General features: G+C 49.6%; 11 protein-coding genes across 11 annotated transcripts; 4 read left to right on the top strand and 7 right to left on the bottom strand.

Moving 5' to 3' along the window:
* Nucleotides 1-68: 68 nt before the first annotated feature.
* Nucleotides 69-677, bottom strand: LTR84_011491 (uncharacterized protein; the record flags this gene model as incomplete). Its single annotated transcript, XM_064855020.1, has 1 exon — nt 69-677. One exon carries the CDS (start codon nt 675-677, stop codon nt 69-71), a length of 609 nt encoding a protein of 202 aa, XP_064708609.1.
* A 1,025-nt stretch (nt 678-1,702) lies between these two features.
* RPL12 (60S ribosomal protein L12) lies at nt 1,703-2,416 on the bottom strand (the record flags this gene model as incomplete). The annotated part of the gene is made up of 4 exons (XM_064855021.1): nt 1,703-2,101; nt 2,152-2,272; nt 2,323-2,356; nt 2,413-2,416. 4 exons carry the CDS (start codon nt 2,414-2,416, stop codon nt 1,703-1,705), a joined length of 558 nt encoding a protein of 185 aa, XP_064708610.1.
* Nucleotides 2,417-2,882: 466 nt separating this feature from the next.
* SEC23 (GTPase-activating protein S23) lies at nt 2,883-5,289 on the bottom strand (the record flags this gene model as incomplete). Its single annotated transcript, XM_064855022.1, has 3 exons — nt 2,883-5,033; nt 5,083-5,133; nt 5,188-5,289. The coding sequence occupies 3 exons, from the start codon at nt 5,287-5,289 to the stop codon at nt 2,883-2,885; spliced, it is 2,304 nt and encodes a 767-aa protein (XP_064708611.1).
* A 784-nt stretch (nt 5,290-6,073) lies between these two features.
* Nucleotides 6,074-9,714, top strand: LTR84_011494 (uncharacterized protein; the record flags this gene model as incomplete). Its single annotated transcript, XM_064855023.1, has 3 exons — nt 6,074-6,338; nt 6,386-9,405; nt 9,460-9,714. 3 exons carry the CDS (start codon nt 6,074-6,076, stop codon nt 9,712-9,714), a joined length of 3,540 nt encoding a protein of 1,179 aa, XP_064708612.1.
* Nucleotides 9,715-10,682: 968 nt separating this feature from the next.
* On the top strand, nt 10,683-12,841 carry LTR84_011495 (uncharacterized protein; the record flags this gene model as incomplete). Its single annotated transcript, XM_064855024.1, has 11 exons — nt 10,683-10,704; nt 10,981-11,187; nt 11,235-11,296; nt 11,347-11,361; nt 11,412-11,529; nt 11,586-11,815; nt 11,871-12,248; nt 12,298-12,360; nt 12,412-12,474; nt 12,527-12,582; nt 12,634-12,841. The coding sequence occupies 11 exons, from the start codon at nt 10,683-10,685 to the stop codon at nt 12,839-12,841; spliced, it is 1,422 nt and encodes a 473-aa protein (XP_064708613.1).
* A 456-nt stretch (nt 12,842-13,297) lies between these two features.
* Nucleotides 13,298-14,254, bottom strand: LTR84_011496 (uncharacterized protein; the record flags this gene model as incomplete). The annotated part of the gene is made up of 3 exons (XM_064855025.1): nt 13,298-13,466; nt 13,597-14,087; nt 14,213-14,254. The coding sequence occupies 3 exons, from the start codon at nt 14,252-14,254 to the stop codon at nt 13,298-13,300; spliced, it is 702 nt and encodes a 233-aa protein (XP_064708614.1).
* A 2,181-nt stretch (nt 14,255-16,435) lies between these two features.
* Nucleotides 16,436-17,804, bottom strand: LTR84_011497 (uncharacterized protein; the record flags this gene model as incomplete). Its single annotated transcript, XM_064855026.1, has 2 exons — nt 16,436-17,186; nt 17,332-17,804. The coding sequence occupies 2 exons, from the start codon at nt 17,802-17,804 to the stop codon at nt 16,436-16,438; spliced, it is 1,224 nt and encodes a 407-aa protein (XP_064708615.1).
* Nucleotides 17,805-19,668: 1,864 nt separating this feature from the next.
* Nucleotides 19,669-21,680, bottom strand: LTR84_011498 (uncharacterized protein; the record flags this gene model as incomplete). The annotated part of the gene is made up of 3 exons (XM_064855027.1): nt 19,669-19,729; nt 19,785-21,367; nt 21,426-21,680. 3 exons carry the CDS (start codon nt 21,678-21,680, stop codon nt 19,669-19,671), a joined length of 1,899 nt encoding a protein of 632 aa, XP_064708616.1.
* Nucleotides 21,681-22,340: 660 nt separating this feature from the next.
* Nucleotides 22,341-22,881, top strand: LTR84_011499 (uncharacterized protein; the record flags this gene model as incomplete). The annotated part of the gene is made up of 2 exons (XM_064855028.1): nt 22,341-22,803; nt 22,832-22,881. The coding sequence occupies 2 exons, from the start codon at nt 22,341-22,343 to the stop codon at nt 22,879-22,881; spliced, it is 513 nt and encodes a 170-aa protein (XP_064708617.1).
* Nucleotides 22,882-23,572: 691 nt separating this feature from the next.
* Nucleotides 23,573-25,239, top strand: LTR84_011500 (uncharacterized protein; the record flags this gene model as incomplete). The annotated part of the gene is made up of 6 exons (XM_064855029.1): nt 23,573-23,644; nt 23,692-23,710; nt 23,767-24,055; nt 24,152-24,543; nt 24,655-25,007; nt 25,123-25,239. The coding sequence occupies 6 exons, from the start codon at nt 23,573-23,575 to the stop codon at nt 25,237-25,239; spliced, it is 1,242 nt and encodes a 413-aa protein (XP_064708618.1).
* Nucleotides 25,240-25,522: 283 nt separating this feature from the next.
* LTR84_011501 (uncharacterized protein) lies at nt 25,523-27,319 on the bottom strand (the record flags this gene model as incomplete). Its single annotated transcript, XM_064855030.1, has 1 exon — nt 25,523-27,319. One exon carries the CDS (start codon nt 27,317-27,319, stop codon nt 25,523-25,525), a length of 1,797 nt encoding a protein of 598 aa, XP_064708619.1.
* Nucleotides 27,320-27,463: the final 144 nt, after the last annotated feature.

Genomic DNA, 27,463 nt, shown 5'->3' on the forward strand with positions numbered 1-27,463 from the left:
AATGTAGAAAGACCAAGGGGCTCAAATTGCATGTCAACGTGAACAACTCGATGTGCACGAAATGCGGCTTATTCGATATCCATTGCGTCATCGCCAATCTCTACCCTGGGACTTTGAACTTCAGGTACCGGCGTGGCTTCTGGGGTGCCTGAGCAGGAAGACTCAATCAAGAATGGCATCTCTCTATCATCAGTTCTGTCCGAACTGTCCGACCAAGTTCCGTTGACGTGTTTACGTCCAAGTCGATAAGCAATCCCATATTGACTTGCCCTTTTTCTCCTCTTCTTAATAGGCCGCTGTTCTGCCTGGCCATCGACCATCTCAGACACTTCGAAATCTGCGTGTCCGCCGTTGGCCGACAGAGATTCGTGTTCCATTTCTTTAGATCTTCGCTTCTTGTTCACGTCGCCCTCGTCCAGGCGCGACGAGCCGGTGATTTCCGGGCCACAAGCAAGCAATTCCAGCTGCCGTGCTAGCTCTTCTTCTGTTGAAGGCCATACTTTCGTCGCGTGTTTCTCGTCTTCGAAATCAGAGTCGACATCTTCATACTCATCGGGGCGAAGAACCTCGGCGTCTCCATCGTAACCAATGTCGTCAGGTGATAGTTCTTCGATGTAGAGCTCATCAGAAGATTCCCGCCGTGGTCTTTTGCCTCGCTCCCTCTTTGTTAACAACATTACATCATTGTGAAGCTGGTTTCCCGATGACGAGCCAGGACCGTGAGCAATAGATAGCATATAGATCCTTCGCAACCAAGCCTGGCTGAGCTGGGCACCCGGAGCCTGCCCACTTGGCCGCAGACTTTGTTACCTAGGTGGCTATACTCGAGGCGTCCGTCTTATCCATTCCAGGCAATTCGGCAAGCTTCTAGCATTCTTTTGGCATTCGATTCATACGATAGTCATTCGAAATGGCTGCGTATGGGCTGAAATCTAGTAGATCGATCCTCAATTGGAATTTAAAAGAATTGAATTACATTATCAAAACATGACGAAGGGAATGATTCAGAGTCTGTGGTAATAAATTAGCGTACTGTTTCTCGAGCGGGCAGTTGGAGTGGTGGCGATAATTTGAGTGGGGTAGGTAGTCTGACAATAATGCAAATAAAACCATCAAATTTTTTGGGTATCTACTCGCGGGCACTATAGTAACAATTGTTGCGAGAGCTGTATTGTCCAACCCCGTGTAAGGTACACATATGAAAACTACCAGAGTCAACGAACTGCAAGGATTGGTCTTTCTTAAGAATCTCCGCTCGGGTAGACGGGCGACCGCCTCACGGAGACAGAGAAATGAGTGGGTTGCCCACAGCAATCACTTTGTGATGGAGGAATTGTAGACACAGAATGATGGACCACCGCACCCACCGCTCAGAAGAGCAGGATGCCGCGGTGAGTATCGTGTCAGAAGATGGTTCAATCTTCTTTGCACCAAAATAGGCCTATATCCTGGGATAAATCCAATCGCAACGAGAGGAGGGATAAAGGCCAGAGTGTTGGCAAAGGTCGGTAGGGAGTTGAGGAAGGGGGAAGTGTAGGGGAGAAGAAAAAAGCGACTCAGAATGCAACACGTCGACCAGGAGAAGAGATTCGAAGGTGAACATTAGGCTGGTTCAATGGTTCGTTCATGGCATTTGCATGATCATGGGTATCATCTCATCACCACCTAACTTTTTGATCGTTCTCTATGAAGGTTGAATAATTTACTCATCAGGGACTGGAATCATGTTAGCCAAAAATCCATGCAGTAATTCTTGTTGAGATAACGTACTCTCGATGCTTCCCTCCTTGACTTCATCACTGATGTCCTTGGGGGATCGGCCATCAACTTGGCACCCAACACTGAAAGCAGTACCCAGAATCTCGAGCACGGTTCCCTTCAGCTCACGAGCAAGTGACTTGTTGGCACCACGCATGGTTCGTGCAATATCAATGATCTCGTCCAGAGGGATAGACTTGGAGTGCTTGATGTTCTTCTCCTTCTTGCGGTCCCGAGGGGGCTCCTTAAGAGCTCTGATGACCAGCGACGAGGCGGAAGGAACAACGGAGACGGCCGCTTGTCGGTTCTGAATGGTGAGTTTGATGGTGACACGGAGACCTTTCTATTTGGTGTCAGAAGCTATAATCGCACGCTTTGGGGATGTGGACAAACCCAGTCACCAGTTGCCTTCGCGATATCTTCACCGACCTTCTTGGGCGACAGACCAAGGGGACCGATCTTGGGAGCGAGAGTTGCAGACGATCCGACCTCACCGCCAGTGGCGCGGAGGTGGCTGTGAATTTGTTAGCTCTCGACATTCTGAAAAACTGCGTGAGAACTTACATGATCTTTATCTCATTGGGGTCGAGCTTTGGAGCTGTAATACCACATATTAGCCGCCGGGTTGCATCTGCTCAAGAAGACGATACTTACGCATGGCGAGTGCGGAAGGTAGTCTGTCTTTCTTGAGGTGATGGTTGAATCGTTCTCAACACTGGAAAGAAGCAGGAGATTTGGCTGCGGAGAGTGGAAATGAACTCGGTCTGAAAATGAATTTTGGCTTGGCAGTAATTTGTGTGGAGCGGAACAAATCTTCTCCATTGCCGAAAAAACAAGCTACGGTGAGCCACAAAGCCCGTAATTGAATGGCATGTGGGTCTCAGGCATTTCTCATTTAATGTTAAGCTCTTCTACGCTGGACGTCATTCCACCGCCATCACTGTCATACAGATGTCTTTCATAAGCCGCTGTGAACAGGCCAGAGTCTATGTATTCCTTTCATCCAACAAGTCTGCCCGTTGGCGGCGGAGGGCCGGTCGATTTACTACATGTTTCTAGCTTGAACCAGAAACAGCGAGCCTGTAATTCCGTTAGCAAATATAGGACCGAATATAGGGGTTAGCTTACTTCATCAGGTGATCCATGAATGTTTGCAGAGAAACATCATCCGTGAATATCGTTTGTGCTGTTTGAGAAACTCCACCATAGCCCCCAGTCGCATGGGTTGTGGAGGGATTCAGTTTGGAGAGCAAGAAGCGAGCTTGTGAGCCACCAGCATCGCATATAATGAATCTCGGCAAAGGGAATCGATCTTGGACAAGTTCTCGAGCATCCTCTTTCGGAGTATCGAGAATGGTTCGGAAATTCTCGTAGCCTTCTTGATCCTGGTAGCCAGCTTTTCGCCATTCTGCCATGGTTTCGCCATGGAAAATCAGAATTTGGAAGAAGGTGTCAAGGAGTAGTATAGTTTGCGGTTGAATGGATGCGGAATCAAGAAGCACTGGTTGACCACCTTCATGCTCAAGGCTGTATGAGTCCAGGGTGGGTTGAATCATGATAAGTGAATCTCCCACATATTCATGATTCAAGACATGTCGGTAAAATGCGGTCTCATCAGGTGAGTTGTTGAAGACTTGTAAGAATTGCGAACGTCGAAGGTGGAACATGAACTGGGGATAGAGGGTGAAATTTTTGTCGAGCCTGAACGAAGTGGGATCGTCCTTCCGATAATCTGCGAACCGAGAGCAGAGCCGAATGAGCATTCTGTCGACCCATCGGAGAACATCTGGTCCATCATCAACTTCGGCTTTGAAAACAGCAATCCTAGCCATGAGGACGGCGGCAGCCTCTTGATCGAACGATTGCGCCAAGGCTTGGTCACCTGCTGGACCACTCAGGTTCCGTGCCACGGTCGTTACACGAAGATGGTATTGTCCAGACGCATGTTGGTAGTAAGTCAGATATTGCATCATGCCTCGCTGTGGACCTTGTTGCATGGGGGTTGGTCCTCCTTGGTTTGCAACCTCAAAGTAGATGCCATAACTCGATGTGGGGTTGATGCCACACATTTTCCATGCCGAAGTATTGCCAATACCACATTCGGTCTCCCCAACGGAGCTAGATTTCTTGTTTGCAGAAACAGCGTGTCCAATGAGACCTGTAACCTTGAGCTCCTTGGTTGTGATGACCTCAATGTTGGCGTTGAAGCCCATAAGAAGAACATCATTTTCATCCTTCTCAAAGACTCGAACGAAGGACTGTTTAAATTGAGATGATGTGAAACTGTCAGTCAATACCATATGACCACCAGTAGAATTTGCCAAGCCCTTCATTTCGAGCAGACCAACCTGGTCGAGGCATCCAAGATAGAGATCGATGATATGACCATTGTGAGCCGTTCGTTTGGCCAGGCCATCGTAAAATTTGATGGCCTTTTTGAAGTGTTTGACAGTATCGCGATCGATGTCATGGTGTGACCGAATGGGTTCACGAAGTTCAGGTGCAACTACAAGGCCTGGACCTTCGGTTGCAGGGCCACCAGCGAAAAGCATGATGCGAGCCCCGGCATTCTGGAATGATGTTTCCAGAAGACTAACAGCAACACTGAGTGCGACACCGGTACATCTCAGTGGTCGGCGATCGTTCGCTACTGGCCAAGGGTCCTTTTGAAGCTGTTCGATGGTGTTGGTAATCTGGAACTCGGCTTGTTGGACTGGGAGGAGAAATCTGGCGGCAGGGCCCATTGGCGGAGGCGGTCGCCCTTGTACGGGGGGGACATTGGGTCTTAGACCTGGAGCAGCCAGGCCCAGCATTTCTTGGACCTGTTTTGCAGCGTAGTCTTTACTTCCCCTAAACACATAGGATTTCTGGCACTCGGTGTATCCAATTTCATGGACTGCGACGTTGGTGCCAAAAGTCACCAGTCCTACGAGGGCATTGGCCGGGAGTAGCGACAGGCTCATGACAAGAGTATCTTTCAATGCCTGTAAACCATCCTCTTCAATCGCAGTGTCAATCACATAGACGAAGATTGGTGGGGCGGGCGCTGGTCGAGCGAGTTGGTACTCCACTGTGGTGTTCAGACTGTGCATCTCAGGCGGCACATTCTCTGCGCTAATATCTCCATAATGCCGTGGCAAGGCATTCCGCTGTAAACAGAATGGACAGATCCATATCTTAGCACGTACATCGACATTTGCGAAGGGATTTAGGACGGCTCGACAAGGTGCTCGACATGTGACAGGTTCGTAATTGAGGAGGGGCTTGTTCAATTCCTGCCAAAGGGTTAGGCACATTGTGTAGCATGTATTTTTGTACACCTACTTTCAGTGGTGTTAACAAGCAGCTCAAGGGAACGACCAAGCGATTTGCTTCCTAGACGAGTGATTATTTCGTAGTTCTTTAAAGATGAGTTGCTAGGAGACCAACCATGCGCGTGGAGGGAATGGTATTCCAACTGAGTCTGACTCCATCTCTGTCCTCCACCTCTCCCCAGTTGTCTTTGATCGCATCATACTGTGCTTGATCCATTCTTGGTGGTGGTGTCTATCTCCGTCACAGTCGATTCAAAAGTGCATGCTGAACAGAGGTAATATTGCACTGCTGAAATGGTGACTCTGCGATCAGGCTGGAGAGGAAATTGTCTTCGCAGTTTGATCTGGTAGGGACACCTATCGTGAAAAGTATTGTCGTGAAGTCCTGTGGTGGATCTGATGTGAACCCGAGCCACCCTGTCAACTTGAAGTCCAACTTCACCCACTACTGGACTTTGGTGAGGTCTGAAATTGGTAGTGCGCTGTTGCCATGATCCGCCGTAGTGTCGTAAGCGCAGGGACGCTTGAGAAGGTGCACCCATTATTGTGAACCGCATGGCAGGTGCAGTGCGGGCCACAAATTCCCCTGCGCAGTCGAGACACCTTTACCTTTTATTTACTGGTGAATAGACGACCTCCCGCGGACAACCACAACGTCCTCACTTCCTTGCACGATCACAGGGGACCAGGGTATGCTGTGATCTCGATGCCCTGAATTTTTGAAACGGCCTCCCAATCCCAAGTCACCACACCGCGCCCTCACCATGGCATCCCCTTCAATGCTCACCAAGGCAAGCCATACATTCGTTCAATATCGCATCAGGGGTACTAATCTCGCTGCAGTTTGAGAGCAAGAGTAGTCGAGCCAAAGGTCTAGCATTCCATCCCAAAAGACCATGGATTCTTGTCAGTTTGCATAGTAGCACGATACAGTACGGACACATCATATTTCTACCCGCCCGATCTTGGTTGACAATAATCGCAGGCTATGGGACTACCGAATGGGAACGTTGATCGACCGATTCGAAGAGCATGATGGTCCGGTCCGTGGCATCGACTTCCACAAGACCCAACCACTGTTTGTCTCTGGTGGAGACGACTATAAAATCAAAGTCTGGTCGTATCAAACAAGGAGATGTCTTTTCACGCTCAATGGCCACCTTGACTACGTGCGAACAGTCTTCTTCCACCACGAATTGCCTTGGATCTTGTCTGCCTCAGATGATCAGACAATCCGCATCTGGAACTGGCAGAACCGTTCATTAAGTATGCTTCCCCACACTTTGACCAAGCATCTGCTCACAAGTTCCCAGTATGTACCATGACCGGACACAACCACTACGCAATGTGCGCACAATTCCATCCCAAAGAAGACCTTGTCGTTTCCGCATCGCTTGACCAGTCTGTCCGAGTGTGGGATATCTCGGGTTTACGGAAGAAGCAATCTGCGCCCACCTCAATGTCCTTTGAGGATCAGATGGCACGCGCCAATCAGCAGCAGGCTGACATGTTTGGCAATACCGATGCAGTCGTCAAGTTCGTACTGGAAGGCCATGATCGTGGTGTCAACTGGGTGGCTTTCCATCCAACACTACCCCTGATTGTGTCTGCTGGTGACGATCGGCTTGTCAAGTTGTGGAGAATGAGTGAGACCAAGGCCTGGGAGGTCGACACATGCCGTGGGCATTTCCAAAACGCGTCTGCATGTCTCTTCCATCCCCATCAAGATCTCATTTTGTCTGTCGGTGAGGACAAGACGGTCAGGGTCTGGGACCTCAACAAGAGAACATCTATCCAGTCCTTTAAGAGAGAAAACGATCGCTTCTGGGTAATTGCTGCCCACCCCGAAATCAATCTCTTCGCTGCAGGCCATGACAATGGAGTGATGGTATTCAAACTTGAACGAGAAAGACCTGCTTCCTCGGTCTATCAGAGCCAACTATTCTACATCACAAAAGATAAACACGTACGGTCATATGACTTCAGCAAGAGTATCGAGTCCCCATCTCTACTGTCACTTAGGAAGTTTGGCAGTCTGTGGGTCCCACCGCGAACCCTGTCATACAACCCCGCTGAACGATCCATCTTGGTCACGTCGCCAACCGACAGTGGTACCTACGAGTTGATCGGACTCCCGCGTGAGGCAACTGGCGCTTCCGATCCTACTGATCTCAAACGTGGAGCTGGAAATGCTGCCGTTTTTGTGGCTAGAAATCGATTCGCGGTCTTCTCCACTTCAACACAACTAGTCGAGATTAAAGACTTAAGCAATTCCACTACAAAGTCTTTCAAAGCACCATCTGGTACAACAGATATCACGTATGGTGGCACTGGCGCTCTCCTTCTCATAACTCCTACCTCTGTTGTTCTCTACGACATTCAGCAAAAGAAGCAGCTGGCTGAGTTGAGCGTTACTGGAGTCAAATATGTGACTTGGTCGAATGACGGTCTTTATGCTGCTCTACTCAGCAAACATAATGTTACCATTGTCAACAAATCCCTTGAACAAGTCAGTACTCTCCACGAGACGATAAGAATCAAGAGTGCCACTTGGGATGACTCGGGCGTCCTACTATATTCAACGCTCAATCACATCAAGTACACCCTGCTCAATGGAGACAATGGTATTGTGAGAACATTGGACCAAACGGTCTACCTCGTCAAAGTCAAGGGCCGCAATGTCTATTGTCTAGACCGAGCTGCAAAGCCGAAGGTGCTGAGCATCGATCCTACAGAATACCGCTTCAAACTGGCTCTCGTCAAGCGCAACTACGACGAAATGCTTCAAATCATAAAGACCTCGAGTCTTGTCGGTCAAAGCATTATCTCATATTTGCAGAAAAAGGGCTATCCTGAAATCGCCCTCCAATTCGTTCAAGACCCACAAACTCGTTTTGAACTGGCAATTGAATGTGGTAACCTTGAGGTCGCCAGTGACATGGCTAAGGAGCTTGACCGACCAAAGATCTGGACTCGTCTCGGTGCCGAGGCTTTGCTTCACGGCAACCATCAAACGGTTGAGATGACCTATCAAAAACTGCGACATTTCGATAAGCTTTCGTTCTTGTACCTTTGCACAGGCGACCAGGAGAAGCTGACCAGAATGTCTAAGATTGCAGAGCATCGAGGGGATTTTACTTCTCGATTCCAGAATGCCCTCTATCTTGGAGATGTGGAGAGCCGGATTCAAATGTTCAAAGAAATTGACCTCTATCCACTGGCTTACCTGGCGGCAAAATCCAATGGCTTAACAGAGGAGTGCGAGTCGATCCTCGAACTTAGTGGCCTAACAGAAGATCAAATATCTCTACCAACACTCGGTCAGAGCCTCAACACTCCCAAAGCTATTGTCCCTACCTTTAAGTCCAACTGGCCTGTCAAGGAAGCTTCACACTCTTCGTTCGAGAAGGCACTTCTTGGTGAAGTCGGGACAGCCACGGACGAGGAAGCAAGCCCAGATCTCCTTACCGACGACCTTCCTGCGACAGCGGATAATACCGGACTGGCGGCCGAAGACGAAGCCGATGCTGGTGAAGGCTGGGACATGGGCGATGACATTGGACTGGATACAGCCGGGAATGACTCTGACTTCGTCAACGTCGATAACCCTGACGCAGCTGTCGACGCAGCTGGACCAGGCAGCTCAGAAGCAGATCTCTGGTCACGCAATTCTCCACTCGCTGCCGACCACGTTGCTGCGGGCTCCTTCGACAGCGCCATGCAATTACTGAATCGCCAGATTGGTGCTGTCAACTTTTCACCACTAAAACCCCGTTTCTTGGAGATTTACCAAGCATCCAAGACATATCTCCCTGCCAATACTGGACTCTCCCCAATTTTAAATTACGTGCGACGAACACCAGATGAGACAGACAGTCGAAAACTTCTGCCCTTTATTCCTCAGAGTCTCGACACACTTTCCAGCACCAATCTTCAGGACGGATACACTGCCATGAGGACCAATAAACTCGAAAACGGTGTTGCAGTCTTCCGCAACATCCTTCAGTCACTCTTGGTAAACGTGGTCAGCTCACAGGCCCAGGTCGACGAAGCCAAAGCTTTGATCACGAAATCTGCAGAATACGCCCTTGCCATGAGAATTGAGCTTGAACGACGTAGTCTAGCGACAGAAGGTAGCGAATCGGAGGAGCAATTGAAGAGACAGTTGGAGTTGTCTGCATATTTCACAGTGCCAAAATTGGATGTTGCGCACCGACAATTGGCGCTCATGGCTGCTATGAAGCTTGCCTTCTCAAGCAAGCAATTTTCCAGTGCTTTGTCATTTGCTAACCGCGTGCTGGCGAACGGAGGAGCTGCTAAGTTGGTCGAACAGGTCAGTTTTGGGTGAACGTTATCCCGCGAGATTTGCAGACTAATTTTTCTTTAGGCAAAGAAAGTCAAGCAACAGGCTGAACGCTCCGGATCCAGCGACAAACTCGACATCGAATATGACCAATTTGCTGATTTCGATGTCTGCGCTGCGTCATATACGCCTATCTACAGTGGAGTCCAAAGTGTCTCTTGCCCGTTTGATGGCTCAAAATATCATAGCCAGTACAAAGGTCAAGTGTGCAGCATTTGCGAGGTCTGTGAAGTAGGTGCAGCTGCTAGTGGATTGAGGCTATGGGTGAAAGGATTGTAAAATTCAGACATACAGATTACAGGTTAGAAGGTATGCCAGAAGGATAAGTACAACTCTTCCGGAGTGGCAGGGTGATTAGTCGACCTCGGATGAAACTCTGAGATGGAATGAAACAGAACTTGACGACGAAAAGGACGTGATGTTTAGACGATTGAGGTATTCGTTCAACTACAATGCAGATAGGTACCTAGGTAGGTATCTGACGAGCAGCCGTTGTTTCAAAGAGCAGAGCATCCATGAATAACTCCACCGATGAGCACTTCACCACTCACGTGTGACCCAATTGACAAAGCAGAGAACCAAGACAGGTTGTTCTTTCGCTCTGGATGCTCAGTGACTATCAGGCTGTGATATGATACTGAGGTTGTTGACTTGCTCGCGCGAGTCGTGGTGTCTGGAAAGAGGTCACCCGGGAAGGTAAACAAATATCTCAGTTGCTTCCGGTCCAAGTTTTGTACTTCCACTTCTTCCACCTCTTTCTCCCCCTTCTCTTTCTCCAACCTCTCTTCATCTGATCTGTCATCATCATTGATCATTGCTGCTGTCATTGTCGACAGCTTATTGCCTTCCGTCATCTTGCAAACTTCTTCCATCAAACATTCAAGTTCTCATCTTCTGAAAGCTCACGACTTCATCCTTAGGTAAGCCATTGTTGACCGTCTTCCACTCCTTGTCTTCCCAGCGGACAACCGATCTTTCAGTCAAGTCTCCTACGAGTGTGACCCAACTTTGTCATTTGCAAGCCTTCTCTTCTTGTATCCTCGGGCCAGAATTGAGAGTCATCACCTGGTTGATCTTGTCCTCACGACTTGAAGCCTCACATCTTCTTTCAGTCCAATTGCATCGGTTTCACTAACCCAAGTGCACACAGGTACTCATCTCTCTCCACACCTCGCACTTTCGACACTACCATTGGGTCTTGTCTGCATCGCCGTACTGACAATTCACAAACAGTGACAATCTTCACAATGTCGGGTTGGGACACTAGTGGTAAGTTCTTACCCAAGACACAACCCTCATTCATCTCCCATCCCCTTCATCACAATACCACACATATTTTTGGGGGTGAAAATCACATCATGTTCAGACGACGCTTTCAAAGAGCGACTGAACCTTGCTACAAGCTGCCAGATTTGTGGATGGTTGAGGAGTATCCTCGTCCGACTTCCCTCCTTCCTCTCACCCTTCCCTCATGCCTCCTTTTCCAGAACCCCACTTCGTATCACCCCATGCTTCAAGTTTAGCCACTGACTCAATTAAATACAGGTGCAAAGACCGATCATTGGAACGAAGGTGGCGCAGCCACTGACGGTTGGAATGCTGGAGGTGTCGCCGGCTCAGCTGCTTTCAACGATGGTTTCGGAGGTACTGCCGACAACGGTTTCGGCGAGGCCACCCAAGCTTTCGATACTGAAAATGGCGGCACTGAGAATCTAGGCGGTGGTGATGGAGCTTGCCGCAACTGCGGTGAAGGTGAAGTCAATCTATCATACCTTTCAAGCTCAACTGACTCTTCTCAGAGGGCCACTTTGCTCGTGAATGTCCCCAGCCACGCAAGGGCGGTGGAGCCTGTTTCAACTGTGTACGTATCTCTCCCTCTTTTTCACATGATTATTACTGACAACTCTCTAGGGTGAAGAAGGCCACGTAAATACTTCTTCCACCTCGGACTCTACCTTTACTAATCCACTGTGCAGAACAAATCCAACTGCACTGCTCCCCGCAAGCCTAATGGCCCATGCCGTACCCGCGAGCAGGAAGGACATTTCTCTGCTGCCTGCCCCAACCGCAAGTGCAAGAACTGTCTCCAGGAAGGTAAGTTGCCATCCTCAACATGTCCACTCCTCTTAATAACATCTCTACCAACCCAGGACATGATGCTCATGAGTGCAAGAATGCGAAGAAGATCAACGATGACCATGTTGCGAGCAAGTCTGAGGATGAAGCTTGGGCCATGCTTGAGCAAGCCAGTGAGGAACGAGATATTGGCGATTTCAAGGAAGCGGTTCAAATTCTGACCAAGGCTTCTCCGCGTTACACCTACTCTGGCCTTGAGAAAGAGTTTCGCAAGCGAGGTTTCAAGATCTTCCTCATTGCTATGGTTTGATTTCCCGGCCCTGGGTATGACGATACCACGATACTAACCCTCGTTTCAGGAGAAAGACCATGGTGATACCTGGACCAACGTCAATCTGCAAGGTGAAATCGGCATGAAGTTTGCAGTTAGCTACTTCACTTCCGAAAAACCTCAACGCCCAACCTTTCTCGCCAAATGGCCCAAGGATGCCGATGACAACCTCTCTCGTCTTGAAGATGCTGGTATTCCTCTCGATCGTGGTGTTGACAAGTGCAACAATTGCGGTCAGATTGGTCACAAGTCCCGTGCGTGTACCGAAGAACGTATTGTCGCGGAGCAACCCAAGATCTTCTGTCATTTGTGCAACGAGGAAGGTCACCGTGTTCGCGACTGTACTCAGGAGCGTAAATCAGGACGTGCGTGCAAGATCTGTGAATCAGAAGAGCATCTCGCCAAGGTACAAAATCTCTCCCTCCTCTGGTGTGTATTTACTGACACTGCACAAGGATTGCCCCAACCGTGAGAAGCAGGCTTGTCGACGATGTGGCGAAGAAGGACACATAAGCAAGGTGAGTGGTTCTTATGACGAACTTGAGCCCAACATCTGACTTCATTGCTAGGATTGTACTCAAGAGCGAAAGATTGAGTGTCACAACTGTGGTGGACAAGGTCACATGTCAAAGGTTTGCCTTTTGTTTCCCTCGCTGGGAGTATACAATTAATCATATGATACAGGATTGCAATGAGCCCAGAAAGCCTGTTGATTGGGCCAAAGTCGTTTGCTCCAACTGGTAAGTACTCGGACTCTCTTGTTCGAAGCCTGAATACTGACAACCTGATAGCAAGAAGACTGGCCACGGTCGCAAGCGCTGCCCTGAGTCTGATGCCCAGGAAGCAAATGGTGATTTCGGCAATTCCAACGGCGAGGTGAATGGCGGTGGTGGCTGGGAGACTGGCAACCAGGCTGAATCTTCTGGACCACCCGGTTGGGAACAGGACGCAACTCATGCTCCATCTGCTCCCCCAGTCGCTGCCGGTGCCGGTTGGTAGATGATGTGTGATGGCATGAAATACGATACTCTCTAGCTATCACTTCAAAGTCCGTCTGCACAATACCTAAACCCACGCCAATTACAGTCTCACGGGGCTGTCTGTTGGTCACAAAAATGACCTGGTGGCATCACATCAGGAAATTCAAGTTGAAATGCATATTTCATGAGAGACTTCGCTGGTACAGAATTAGTACCTTCACTTATGTCTCTTATGCACAGAGATCATGAAAAGGAGTCTTCAAATTCGGCAGATAGTTTCAATCAATCACAGTGATACACTCGTATCACCATTCTCACGATTGTTTTATGTTTTTATTTATGCTCGTCCAATTATTCCCGAAGACATGTCCTGGATCATAGTACGTCTCAAAGCCTACTACCTGAAGTCACTAGCAACACGTCATATCAGCTTCTGATATTTTACCATCTTTTGGCTCGTGCTCACCTACGACATTTACGAACCATTGAAATCCTTGTACCCCTCGTCCTTAACGAAAGTATGCAACCAGGGCCCCTGGGTTTTCTGTGTCGCAATCTTCCAGTATTCCTCTGCAGCGGCGGGGCCGGAGACAGCCTTCCCTGCCGACGCGCCAGACGACTGGCGTTCGTCTGCAAAGTAGAACCTAGAAAGTGACAACGGGTCAGCTTGATATCCATTGATCTCACCCACCCAGTTCACAGAGTCGTATGATGCAATGGGTGATGAACACAGGGGCAGTTTGGGTGGGTGGCCGGTTATGGGCAAAGACTCACTTGACGCCGTCCTTCTCATACGCCTTGGTCTCGGCCAGGTTCCAGATGACATAGGCGCCGGCAGACTTGGTGAGGCCGAAGGGCAGCATGCCGGGGAGGACTCTCCTGTTGAGGAAATTGCCGGTCAGGATGAAGGTCCTGGAGTGGTCGGGGCCGTCGAGGGTCTTGAAGCCCGCGACGGCCTGCTGGGCGGCGTAGATGACGGACGTAGCATTGACGTCCAGCGCGCTGCGGTAGCTGGCCAGGTCGAAGCTGCCCAGTGGGTCGGCCGCGTCGTTGGGTGGGAATGCCGCCGCGTTGTACACCACCACGCTCGGGCTGGCGCCCAGCTGTGCGCGTACTTCCTCGAATGCTGGAGCGACCGTCTCGGGCTTCGTCAGGTCCACGCTCACGTGGATGCTGGATTCGACCGTGAAGTTTGGCTTCTTGCGCGATGCTAGTGCGATGCGGTAGCCTTGTGCGGCGAATGCTTTGGCGACGTGGGCTCCAATCTAAACCAGGGCGTTCGGTTAGTGGAAAGGGGTAATGGAGATGGGGGTGTTGAGTGTTGTTATGTGAGGTTTGCAAGGGTGTTTTACTTGGGAGGTGCTGGGTAGAACAGGGTCAAAAGACTCACATTGGGTCCAGCACCGATGATGAAGAGGATGGGTGAAGACATGTTGTGTCTACGCCGTCGGGATTCGAGTTCCTAAATGGAGGGTGAAGTCTCCTCGTCAAAGTGTTACGTTGAAGCAGGCTCGGACTTTCGATATCGCGTTGTGACGACCTCTATGGGTGGTTCAACGCACTCACGAGGCTGTAATCACAAATATAAATACTCGTCTTCTTCGGTCTTTCTCGGTCGGTCCAGTTGCGAGGGGGCCATTGGCATATTAATATATAAAACGTAAACTGGCAGTTAAGCCAGACTCATCAGCTTCTCGTCCGAGTCGCGCTATGGCACATGTCCATAAGCCAAATCCAGAAACAGGTACCACACCTCTTGTCCAGTATCCTGGAGAGCTGTAGCCGGTGGTCGTCTTGTTTACCTAGCACAGCCAATGATGCAAGACAACCCCTATGATGGCACGATCAAGCCACGAGTTGGCTGACAAATCTGTACAGTTGGAGTGTGTGAGCTGGAGAACTAAATTCCCCAAACGGCTTGCCCATTTCAGTCAGTCCTTGTTTTCCTGGGGCTTAGTATTGGTGATGGTGGTGTGTACGTCTAGAAATCATTTCTCATTCTGGCATGAACTCTTCCGCCGGCTGATTTGTGACTTGAAGGGGACAAAGAGAATCAGTCCAGCATCGGATGAACTTTAGGGCTCCCCCTTCGGCCCCGAGAATAAAGTCTCCGTTGCTTACCCACCACCCACCTTCCTTCCCCAGTGACATGCCTCATTCCGAACCACTTCATATTGCTCGATGATTCAGTGAGCGTATAATGGGATTGAATAGCCATATATTGCATTGACTGTTGCGGTTTTAGTAACACCGATGAGGCCGAGAATTCACACCTCAGTATCAAGCCAGGCCAGGGCCGGGTTAGGCCGTGAGAATGCCGAGTTTCGTCTGAATTCTTTGGCTGAGTATCCTGTAAGCTCAGCCTTGTCAGAAAGACTGTGATCCTGATTCCTACATCTCTGCATTCTACCTGAAGGGCAGAGACCACTGACCTTGGACTGTAGCTACTTAGTACCTAGGTAGGTAGGTATTATACGCAAGTCACCGACGAGGTAGTGCCAAGATATCAGGTCGTCACTGCCTCAGCTGCCACCGACCCCTAGCAACGAACGCAGGAGGCTAGTGGACTCCTAGTAGGTATTAACCGTCAGATAAACAAAGGGTACATATTTCGCAGTGTTTGAGATATGGTCACAATGTCAAGAAACCCTTTGTGAGAACCGGTCCTGTTCAGGAGATTCAACGGAGGGCGTGGCAAGATTCCAGAAATCGTTTCGGGATGGAACTGGCATCTGACCCGGTTCGGGAGGATACTCCTTGATATTGTTTTTGTCAATTGGTCGATTTGTCTGGGGGAGGAAGTTGTTCTTTTTGGGGCACACAGATCGGGACTTCGCAGTCACCGTCGGGCCTACTTCACTACATTGGCAAACAGGTACGAGGTCTTACCTGACAAGTCGAAAGGGCCATGGTTGAGGTCTATGTGTCTTGGATCTGGACACTGGCTTCCTCCGAAGTATCGTTCCCCGGCTAACATGTCCATGTGATGGCACTTAAGTTTCATGTAAATTTCATTAAATTGTCGGAAAGTATCTGACTACGAAGAAGAAAGTACTAAATACCTTTCGAGTATCATAAGAAACCTCAAGAAAATCATGTCATATCACGTCATTCCTCTCAACAAGCATCATAAAATAATAAATCAGGGGTCGTGAATCCGGGGTATATCAAAATGTCTGCCAGGGATGTCAAAAGTCATTGCAATCCATGACCAGACACGAAATCATAAATCGTGTCTATCGAAGTCCGTTTCATCTGGTTGCAGGCCGTGCCAAAAAAAAAGGATGAGAAATTGCTTGCGCCGTGAAAGTAACCCGAGGCCGTGAGCGAGTGTGCGGAGACTTCATCTGCCGATGATTTCCTGCTGTCCTGCCTTGACGAGAGGACCTCTCAGCCTGATTGAGTGTTGCCATGAGCGCCGAATGATTAAGCTCTGATGCCGACTCCGAGTAACAAGAGAAAAAGCAAAAAGGGATATCAGGCAGGGGATACCGTAGTCGACTGAATTGGGTCATTCATTTCATTACCGAACTCAATCAGAAAGGTTGAAGGCCCGTCGGTAAGTTTTCAACGCTTTGCCTGGTGGAATCAGATATTCAACTTCCCAAGCAGGCTAGGCTGCCATCGGAGAATACTGGCTTTGGAAAGGTGAAGTGTTTGAAGTGTACGGCTGTGAGGAGAAATCGTGAGCACCATTGAAGCCCGAGTGGTCTTCTTGTTTGACGGGCTGGTGTAGATGTTCGTGCGATGTGATCACCGTGCCCGGCTTCCCATGTCCCTGGCGCGGTGGTGTTCTTTTGTTGCTTTGGGAGCTGTTGATAACATCCTCAACCTTAGGATAGGGATAAAATTGGTCTCGACGGGTCTGCCGCCGTGCAGCGACCTTGGACTTTTTGCTATATATTTGGGAATATGGAGACTCTTGTACGAGACTGGGGACCCTTCCATTTAGGACTTCGCCCATTGCGAAGAATTGCTCCTTTATGGAGAAAGTCTTTTCATGTTTTGGATCAGCAAGATTGGACGAGTCAGCACGATAGGCATCCTCTGTGGCATGTTGCAAATGTGGATGATCCTCATAGTCGTCATTTGGCTGGACTTTGACGCTAATCTCTCTTTTTGGAATGGCTTCGAGATGGAACCCTCTGAGATGCTCGACAAGGTGGTCCCTCCTCGTAAAACCTTGTTTGCCTTTTCTTATGCACCTTGGTCTAGGACAATCAATATGTTGCGGATTGTGCTGAGAATTGTAATGCCGACTAACATCCGCCTTGCGGCTGAAACGTTTTTGTGCAACCCCATCCTCGTTTTTGCAGTCGGGGTGAGGACAATACATGCTGTCCTTCGCGCTTTTTGTCAGTTTCCTGCCATCGCATTAGAAGACGTCCTTGAACAGCTCATTGATATGCGAGTAACCACCGATGGACGTGAGAGAAATCAGGTAACTGGTATATGCCAAATTTTGCGTGAGGAATGTGAGTCAGAAGAAAGAAAGAATGGAAGCCTCACTTGTCATTATCAACTGAAGGGCTGCCTTCAGTTGATAGAAAACTTGGACTGACTGCAGGGCTCGGAGCCTTTGCTATTGCTTCTCCGTTATTTTGAACCACAATTTTCCTTGCTGTATATTGTTCAGTTGGGCTGAGCGAAGAAGGGCATAGCTGTTGACTACTTTGAATCTGGTAGTGGCTGCTCACTCCACTGAGGTAAGCTTCCTCTTGGGGAGGCGTTGGCAGTGAAACAGTGCTGGTGGTAATATAGCTCGCGGTATCTCCACTACCGCTGCGCCCTCTTGAGGTGGTGGGAGAAGTACTGCAAGTATTATAGGAATCGAAAGCATTGTACTGTTGATGGGGATATGGTTGAACGAAGGGAAGTGGTTGATATCTAGGTGTATAGTCATTGCGATAAGCTGTCGCATGCTGTTGCAAATTCATACTTGCAGCTGCTGAGATCGGGACGGTGAGGGAAGAGAGCGACATGGTATAAGGTGGTGCTTCATATACCTCGTCCTCAATGGAGAAGTGGTGAAAATGAAAACCTGGATGTGACCACGACATAGTCATTGCTATCTGGGTTGATGACTAGGCTCGGGCTGATAGAACTCGACTCGATGAAGCTGTGTTGGCTCGTGATAACACGACACTGGCATGTACTGAGCAAAAGGGTTTCTCAGCCTTGTAGGTTGAGTGCCGAATAATCTGAGACGAACGCTACATCAAATATCTGGCCAGGTTCCCAGGTCTGTCTGAGGGTAAGGCAGCAAAATCGAATTGAGGATAGAGGCTATGTCGCATCACTCGTCAAGTGATTCGGTTGAGTAGAAGGCGGGATATCCTGGGTGTAAATGGGAACTCTTAAGTCCTCGTTGGCCTATCAGATTGCAGACCGGGTGGGAAGGCTAAAAAGCACCATGCAGCTGTCACGGTCGAATCATGCCCAGCATTCGGCTAGGAGGGATGAGAGAGATCTGTACTAGTAGGAGACAAAACCAACACTTCCGCAACGTATCGAGCCGCCCTTCGAGGCTTGGTTCAAGCATAGTGTTCCATGAGCTCGAACTCGGACTGCCGTGGTTGTGGCACTGCAACCCAGATGGCTCAACGAGAAGCCAATCAAGATAAATAGCCTTACGACGAGGCTTACTTATAACGTGAGGCATACCCGCCCACTTCCCTGAAAGGCGTATATTGCCTCGACGTCGATATCTACGTGATTCGCTGCCTTCGATGTGTTGTTACCCGTTGTCATGAGTGTCCTCTCCGGAGTTGGCATCCGAGGAAAGTATGTCTGAGAGCAAACAATTGTCGATGTGGACTGTGACAATTTTCCCATGGGGACGTCACAGACTGCAATCCCCTCGAGGCAGCGGCTGGATGCCGAGTGGCCGGGGAACTCTCGCAGCTCACAAACAGCGGACTCTATTACTTACCGTGATATGGAGCCGGTATGGTTGGGCAAAATTCTGGAGTACAAGTACCTAGCTTCAAAGTCTCGTATCGGGTAACAACAGGCCATCAGAAACCTCCCCTAGGTTGGCATGTGTGCTACATCAGCAGGATCCTGATGGTTGAACGCAACCTTCAGGACAAATCTTCCAGTTAGGCTATGAAAACAAGTTGCGGATCAGCAGCAGTGTCCTGCAAGGTTGCCTGACGGAGTGGATCAGACGTGAAGGTCACTCTTGTTTTCGAGTTCGACGTGAATGTGCAACTCACGGTAAAGAGCTGCTAGACAATGCTAGCGAAGGGGAAGGACGAGGAACTTGAACATGGCGGAGGCTGAGGGTGGCAGTCCTCAGGCTGTCAGTGGCCTCTGCAAGAGTCAGCCTAACCACTCCGTACCTAGGTTGGTCTGGATGCAGTAACCTTGCAGAAGAAGAGGCTCTGCTCAGCGCCGAGCTCTGGATGTGGTCGGGCTGCAAGTTGAACTAGGTCAGATCCGGTTAGCTGGGTTGCCTTCTCGAACTACTTTTCCCAGCTCTCCAGGTTCACAGCCCCTCGGAAGTCTGGTCATTCTTTCCATTGATTTAAGACTACTAGAATCCAGTGGTGATGCTAACAGTACCTTTTCGGCATCAAAGTGAGGCGAAGTTAGGCTCCCTTTTCTCGGTTTAGGATGATGGAAGCGAATTTCCGATTTCACGTTGCACTCGAGCGGTTACCAGCGAGCCTTGCCCAATCAATTGCATTAGGAAAAAGCTACCCCCAGTTACAAGTACACAGCACGGTTGGAGGCGTGGCTTAGAAGTGAGAATGGAGCTCTGTTGCACTCTGAACGGTGGCCATAACACTGCAGCAACATGACGCGGGCCGACACTCGGTCAAATGAGGCTGCTAAAGTGTTCTACAAATCATCCTCGAGGAATTTATACACAAACTTGAAGTCGGCTTTTCGACGATTCATCCTAGATCATGTTAGAGATTTAAGCGAACAATTGCAGGGGTCAAGGATGTCCTCACCATGTGCTTTCATAGTCAAAGAAGCGATACGTTCCTTGCTCATACTCTTCCGTAATCTGCTTGGGCTCCTCGTGCCGCTGAAACCATGTTTGATACTGCTTGTGGAATCGCCAGCTTTGCTGCTTGAGTGCTCTCGCGGCCAACCACTGCTGATAGGTGTTTTGGCGGTAGTAGAATATGTAGAACAAGGTATCCGTTTCCAGTCTCTGCGTATCGTACAATGCCGGATCATCAAATATCGGCAGTACATCTTGAGGGTAATGCGACGGCGTATTGTACTTGTACGAAGGGCGATAATGCTGAGGTCGATCTCCATCGGATGGTTCCGGACAGGTCTCTTGGGAGGCTTGGAGCAATCGTGCCAGCTGTGAAGGTGGCTGTGTAGCTCGGCTCTTGGTGGTCTCGAACGAGTCAAGGAGGTCTTGCAGGCCGGGAGGAAGGTGATATATCGATTCAACTGCTGAATGATCATCGTGTCCATCTCCGTTGGTTGTCGGTAGCTCGTCTGCAATGACAGGTTCCTGGATCGCTTCCGAAATCTCCATCGCTGGCGTTGGCGGAATACTGTTAGGCACACTCGCAGCTGGAGCACTGCCAGAACTTAGCGTGGGAGATTTAGAGTGGCTCAGATGTTCTTGGGAACCAGGCCCGTCCATGCCAAGTGCGGGAGGTGAATCAGGTGAGGCTGTCTCGACCACGGGTTGCGCTGGACTGGAAGCTGGAGAAGCGGTAGCCGATGTTCTAACTGGTGCTGGTAGTGCATGAGAAGGCGCAGCAGGCGTCACTCCCACTGGAGCCGGCAAAGGAGCAATACCAACCCCACTTTTGTCACTTGCGGCCGCAGCGGCGGCGGCAGATGCATATTTCAGAATTTCACCTGGTGGTCGGTTGGGTATCGGCGCAGGTTTCATGGTCGGGTCTTTGGGTATTGATTGCGGAGGGAGCATGGGATTCAGCGTTGCCAAAGCAGGTAGAGGCGATTTGAGTTGTGTCGAAGGTCTTCGTGCCGGTGGATGCTCGGACTTTGTCTTTTTCAGAACGACAGCGTCTGGTTCGTAGTCTTCTTGTATCGACTGTGTATCTTGGGAGGAAATACGATCGTTTTCATTGTTCAGCCCAAACTGCGCCTCCTCACTGTCCAGGTTACAATCGTCGTAGATGCCTTCGTAGGCGTCGGCTTCAAAATCCGGCTCTCGTCCATCCCTCACCACCTCCTCTATTTCAGATCTGATTGCAGACACCATGTCATTCTCCACATTTCCATTCTGTAGAGATCGGAGTAAGAGTTGGAGTCGCGATTCGTGCCATTTGTACGTCTCGGTGAAGTTCTCGATTTCGGCTAAGCGGTCCGCCTTGCTGTTGTCCTTCTGCTTCTTTCTGAGTTGCGCCTGTAATGAACTAGCTTCAGGCTCAAGTTCTTCGATCAAGATTCTTGTGATCTCATCAAGCTGGTCAGATAGGAAGTCGCATAATTCATCACGCTCCTTCTCTTTGGGATCTTGTTTGATGCTCTGCGACAAACCTTCTTTGGAGAATGCCTTTGTCTTCATCTCTTTCTCCACGGCCTTGAAGATTTCCATACACTAAAGGCATCATGGTCAGTCTCTAACATGGTGTTTGGAAATGCCGCAGTGGTCATACTTTCTCTATCCTCTTCCGCTGTTCCAGCAGTGCGGATTTGTCCTTGATTTCATTGCCTGCGGCCCATGTTTTTATCTGATCGCGCGATCTCTGCAACTTTTTGATCTCTTTCTTCAAGTTATCTTCCAGTTTGTCCTTCTGAGCGGCATTTTGTGATGAATAAATCTTCTCGTAGATGCCTTCGAAAGCCTGAATGCCTTCGTCGACTTTCTTGAAGGTCTTGTCGATTTCTTGCTGCGTCTTCCGCGAAGCCATGGTTGTGTGTCATGAAGTGGTGTCGTGAGAGGTGTTTGAGGTATTGTGAGGGAAAAGGTGAGGTGATTTGGGAGTAGGAAGCGAGGTCTAGGCAATTGGGTGTGTTTGCAACAGCAGTGGTATCGCAGATAGAATCCGTCTGTTCAGCCCTCAGGGAGACTGCCGCGCGCCTGTCTGCGTGGTAAAAGAGCCTAAGAGACTTACACTTGGCCTTCCCGCCACTAGTTCAGCTCTCACATGGGCGAACATTGAGTGCTGGCGGCTGGGGTGCAGGTCCGTCTCCATTGGGACTAGTACCTAATTAAAATGCTTGGCATACTAATGTCGCCCTCTTCTCGTATTTCACGCGCATCCCAATTTCGACACGCGTCGTGTAGGAAATTATCTTAAGCGAGGTTTCAATCATCAGATGCACTCAATTCTCGTAACGCGTCACAGTGTCGGCAGCTCGCAGATCCGTTGTTCTTCCCTCAGTCTCTTCTGGGCAACCAACTGAAGCCTACCAGACTTTGTCCATTTCTACATCTACCCGCAATTGTGATTGAGGCTGAGTGGTGGGCGCCCCCCCCAAACAAGTCTCATCATCTGAAAGTTGGGGCCTTTTCGTTCGGGCTTTGTTTGGAAGTTTGAATCGGTTGTGTGACAGACGTGGTTTCTGAGATGAAGGCAGTTCTTCAAAGGGTGTTTTCAAGCTCTGTCTCTGTCAATGAACAGGTTGTCTCTACCATTGGCAAAGGTATTCTCGTGCTCGCGGCCATTGGACCCGATGACTCGAAGAAAGACGTTGAATCTATGGCTTCCAAAGTTCTCAAGATGAAGTTGTGGCCAGATGACAACGAATTGAACTGGAAGAAAAGCGTGCGAGATATCGAGGGTGAAATCCTGTGTGTCTCGCAGTTCACCTTGTATGCCTCGACAAAGAAAGGTAACAAGCCAGACTTCCATGGAGCAGCCAAGCCAGAGGTTGCAAAGGAACTATATGACCATTTTCTCGCTTCCATTCGCGCACAGTATCTTCCCGAGAGGGTGAAGGATGGTGTTTTTCAAGCTATGATGCAAGTTAGTCTTGTGAACGATGGACCAGTATGTTCATGGAGAGCAAACTCCCTCTCTGCTTCCTCAGGTGAGTACTCCAATACTAAGGAATTCAGGTCACGCTTCAGATGGACACAAACCCGCCAAAGAAGATCTCCTCGAGTAGTACTCGGGAAAGCTCCCAAGCCCCATCACCATCCCAGGAACCCACCACCTAGTATCTCGACCCATCGAGACTTATATACATATAGATTGCGCTACTGAGACTTTCATCCTGCAGCTGTGCAACAGTATCATCAAATATAGATCGGTTCTCCAACAACTATCTCCATAGGATTGACGTCAGCAACCGCCATTCAATGCCCAGAAGAGGAGTTGAGCAATCAAGGAGAAGCCCGCCTTCTGCGATAACCATCAATCTTGATCTGGTAACCAACAAACTCTACCTCGTATACCTTGTACGTAACCTGCAAACATGTCCAACAACGGTGGGGAAACGCATGTCCGTTCGTCCAGCAGACATAGCTGCCATATCTGGCTTAAGCAGAACCGTGATTAAAGCTATCATTGGATGCACCATGAGGAGCCTTATCAAATGCCAACATGGCCTGCATTGGAGTCTGCCGAATCAATGACGGATAACCTTCAGCTTCCCAGTAAGGTGACCTATCTACATGAGGGGTATGGGTAGCTTTGCCCCGCAAAAGAAATAAACATCTGGCTCGCGAAGGGAGTCTTTTGTGTGTAAGATGTCGAGGTGTCTTCTCACAAAAAGGGTGTTTCTTCAACATCCAGCAAAGTGATTCATCTCCATTACTGCCTCCTCAAGAACAAGACGAGTGATATATCTCAAAATCATGCCTGGACCAATCCGAACAGCATTGAAAGTCGACCTTGATAAGCCAGCAGCCGATCAACCACAACTTCATGTAAGTCAACCACATAAAGCGGTTGGGACCTACTAAGTAGTGTACAGAATAGATGGCATCCCGACGGTATTGTTACATGAAATGCTTCCCGCATATTACCCTTTACTAACCCCCATATCAAGTACCATTCTGCGGAACCATCAAGAACGGGGAGACTGTCAAGATTGAGTGTCTTGATTGGACAGGAGGGCAAATCAAGAACGACGATAGTGCCGACGATGTCAAGAACGTGGACTTGACCAAAATTCACTATCTCTCAGGTCCTTTCGAGATCGAGACAGCTGAGCCGGGTGACGTTCTCCTCGTCGAAATCCAGGACGTCCAACCTTTTCAAGATCATCCCTGGGGCTTCACGGGCATCTTCTCCAAGGAGAACGGAGGCGGCTTTTTGGATGAGATCTACCCTGAACCGTAAGCATTCTTCTCCTGTCCTCTGCCGATTTTGAAACACAATCGTCACGCCTTCCTATTGAACCCGTTGACGAATTCCTCTTGATACATTCACAGAGCCAAAGCAATCTGGGATTTCGAAGGCATCTTCTGTTCTTCACGCCACATCCCGGGCGTCCGTTTCGCCGGCCTCATCCACCCAGGAATATTGGGATGCGCGCCATCGCCAGAAATCCTCGCGGAGTGGAACAAGCGAGAAGCGGAATTGATTTCGACCACCTCGCTCTCCCGCGTGGTCGCCCAGCCCCCACAGCCACAGAACGTCCACGCCGGATCCGCCGACGAGGAAGTCAAAACCAAAGTCGGGAAAGAGGGCGCCAGGACGATCCCAGGTCGTCCGGAACACGGCGGGAACTGTGACATCAAGAACCTGTCCCGCGGCAGCAAAGTCTACCTACCCGTCCACGTCAAGGGCGCGAAATTCTCCGTCGGCGACTTGCATTTCTCTCGTAAGCCTTTTCCTTCCCTCCCCTTTGCCCCATGCCCTAGGCACCGTTCAACACATTCTCCACACCGAACAGCCTCTTCCTATGGGCAACCCCAACTGACCTACACTACAGAGGGCGACGGCGAAATCTCCTTCTGCGGCGCGATCGAGATCGCGGGCGTCATCACCATCAAATTCCAGGTGATCAAGGACGGACAGGCGAAGCTGGGGATGGTCGGCGGCAAATCGCCCATCTACATCCCGGGCCCCGTGCAGCCGCAGTTCAGCCCGGGCCGCATGATCTACTTCGAGGGCTTCAGCGTCGACGAGCACGGCAAGCAGCACTACATGGACGCCACCGTCGCGTACCGCCAGACCTGTCTGCGCGTCATCGAGTACCTCAAGCGCTTCGGCTATAGTGACTACCAGGTCTATCTGATGTTGAGTTGTATTCCGATCGAGGGGCACATTGCGGGGATTGTGGACGTGAGTTTATTTTTTTCTCTTTCTGTCTTTTTCTCTTGCCGCGGTCTATCTTTCTTATGTCGGTCTGGAGTGTGACGTGCTGGGTGGCTGATGACTTCTTCTTACGGCATTTTAGATCCCTAATGCTTGCACCACGATCGGCCTTCCAATGGATATTTTCGACTTCGATATCTCGCCCTCTGCTGAGCCAAAGAAACTTGACTTGGGATCGTGCGCATATGCCAGCAAATGAGTGACAAAGTTCACATCTATTGTATAACCAGCGAATCGGGCGGTGGAGTATTGGTGAAGAACAAACACCGAATGTTGAGCGCAGATTGCAGCTTGGACGCAATTTTGAAAATCTTGTCTAGCCTCGTATTCATAACTCCATCATGATTGAAACTAAGTTGATGTGAGATTCTGGACACTTCTAGCATGTCAATGTATGATCTTCAATCCCCTGGACCATGTAGCCGTCTATGTTTGTCTCCCCTCCTCTCTTGCAAGGGTGAGATTCTAATGTTTGGCGCTAACTATCCCATTACCAGCATTGCAAGAGTTTTTATTCCGAAGCTAAATATATCACGAATTTCGTATCCTCGACTTCCATGCAACCATTGATTGACATGAGATATCGCAAGCAAGAAGGAGACCAGCCAAGCAAATTGCATGTAGAACTTCAGGAGTGGGGTGAAGCCCAATGCAAATCTGTCTGCGAGTAAGATCTTGAGGCACGCTTTCTCATAGTCGATGACTTGCTGTGGATCGGGCATAGTTTCGATGTACTCGTCGAGGCTTGAACATTGTTTGATTGTCGAGGCACCTGGATGTACAGAGGTAAGCCCGCGCTTACCTTGAAGCCATGTCACGAGGAAACTACATGTGCCTGACCGAAGGGTCTGCATAATGCAAGCGCCAAAGCTGACCGCCGTGCGTAGAGTATTGTACTCAGAGATCTTCAAAAGCCGATGAAATTGTTCTGGGTTGGAAACATACGCCATAGCCTCGCCTGGCCCGGCATTAAAACAAAGTCGCTCGAAAATCTGCTGTAGGTCTGGATCCCTAGCTAGTTCGGAGTAGAAGGCTGGTGTGAGGATCTTGATCTCGATAGCTTCGGGTTGCGCTGCAAAGCGCTTCATGAAGTCTTCGTTTTCTGGGCAGATCGTTTTTATTGGGTTGTTTTTGACCCCTGATGTATATTCGATCGTGGTGCCCGATTGAGCGGAAAGTCGTTGAAGCCAGACATCAAATACAGGCTCAATGGAGGTCTCCTCTATACTCGGATTTCGGCTAATGCTCGTTTTCATGACCTCTGGACGATAGAAAACCTGCAGACCCTTGGCCCATAAAACGCGTGCTTCCCGTAAGATTCGAGGATTGGTCATGAAGCCGACCCACCCCCAGCGAGCAAGGAACGAAATGGTATCAAACGCTGACATACTTGCGGGGATGAGCCCAGGCTTTGTGGAGTAGACACGGGCGATGACCTTCGGCTTGCCATCCTCAGAGCTGAGTACAATATTGTTGTCGATCTGATGGTGACTTTCAAAGGGGTCAACGGCAGAAAGGCTGTACGAACCTTCACGATCATTGAATGGAGACACATGGAAATCCTTGCCCCATTGTTGCACAAAACGGGTCGATGTCTGAGCATCCGCCAAATCGTGCCTAGGCAAGAAGTACATTCGCCTTTCGTCAAATGTGTTGTTGACCTCTAGGATCATGGCTGCTAACCCTTTGTTCGCATCGTACAGATACCAGAAGGATACAGGATTGAACGAGAACCCCAGAAACCGTGGAGCAGTAACCAAGTAAGCATAAGGATAGTCATCTATTGAAACATTCTGCGTTGTCAGATAGTCTCTCAACTTCCCCGCCAATCCGTCACTATGGCCACCCCGCCCAAGGTAGTCTTCCGCTTGAACAGAAAACCATGCTTTAAATGAAGCAGCTGAGCTCTTTGAGACGGGAATGTCTGATGAGATGATATGCGCAAGGGTGCCTCGCCAGCCTATAGGGACCCCGACCAGAAGATACGAGTAAGCGAATGAGTGTTTCTTGGGAAATAGGCGAGTGTGGGTTGTTCGACACTCGAAGATCCTCGGTGAGAGTAGGGAGTCTTGCACGGAGCCAGTATTAGCCCTCACCCGTCCCTCTTGCTTTTGAGAGTTATTGTGAAGCAGGAGCCAAGCTGTTTGCGAAGCAATGACAACGATGATCAAGGCGGCATAGTGTTGCTGCTTCAACGATCGCAGCGTCCAGAAAATCGATCTCCAATTCGACAGAAACAAGGCAATTGCAGTAGCTTTGATGTGCCGTACGACCTGCATTGTGAGAGGCGTATGAAAATACTTCTTGAAATTCGCAAACGCATGTGTAGTGCCAAGGAGGCTTCTGAGAGAGCGAGATGCGTTCCTCCTCCATTGTTGGGTCAGGGGAAGTATGACTCCCGATGAGGTAGAGCCATCTTGCTT

The sequence above is a fragment of the Exophiala bonariae genome, assembly GCF_035927105.1.
Source record: "Exophiala bonariae strain CCFEE 5792 chromosome Unknown scaffold_6, whole genome shotgun sequence".
NCBI lineage: Eukaryota > Fungi > Ascomycota > Eurotiomycetes > Chaetothyriales > Herpotrichiellaceae > Exophiala > Exophiala bonariae.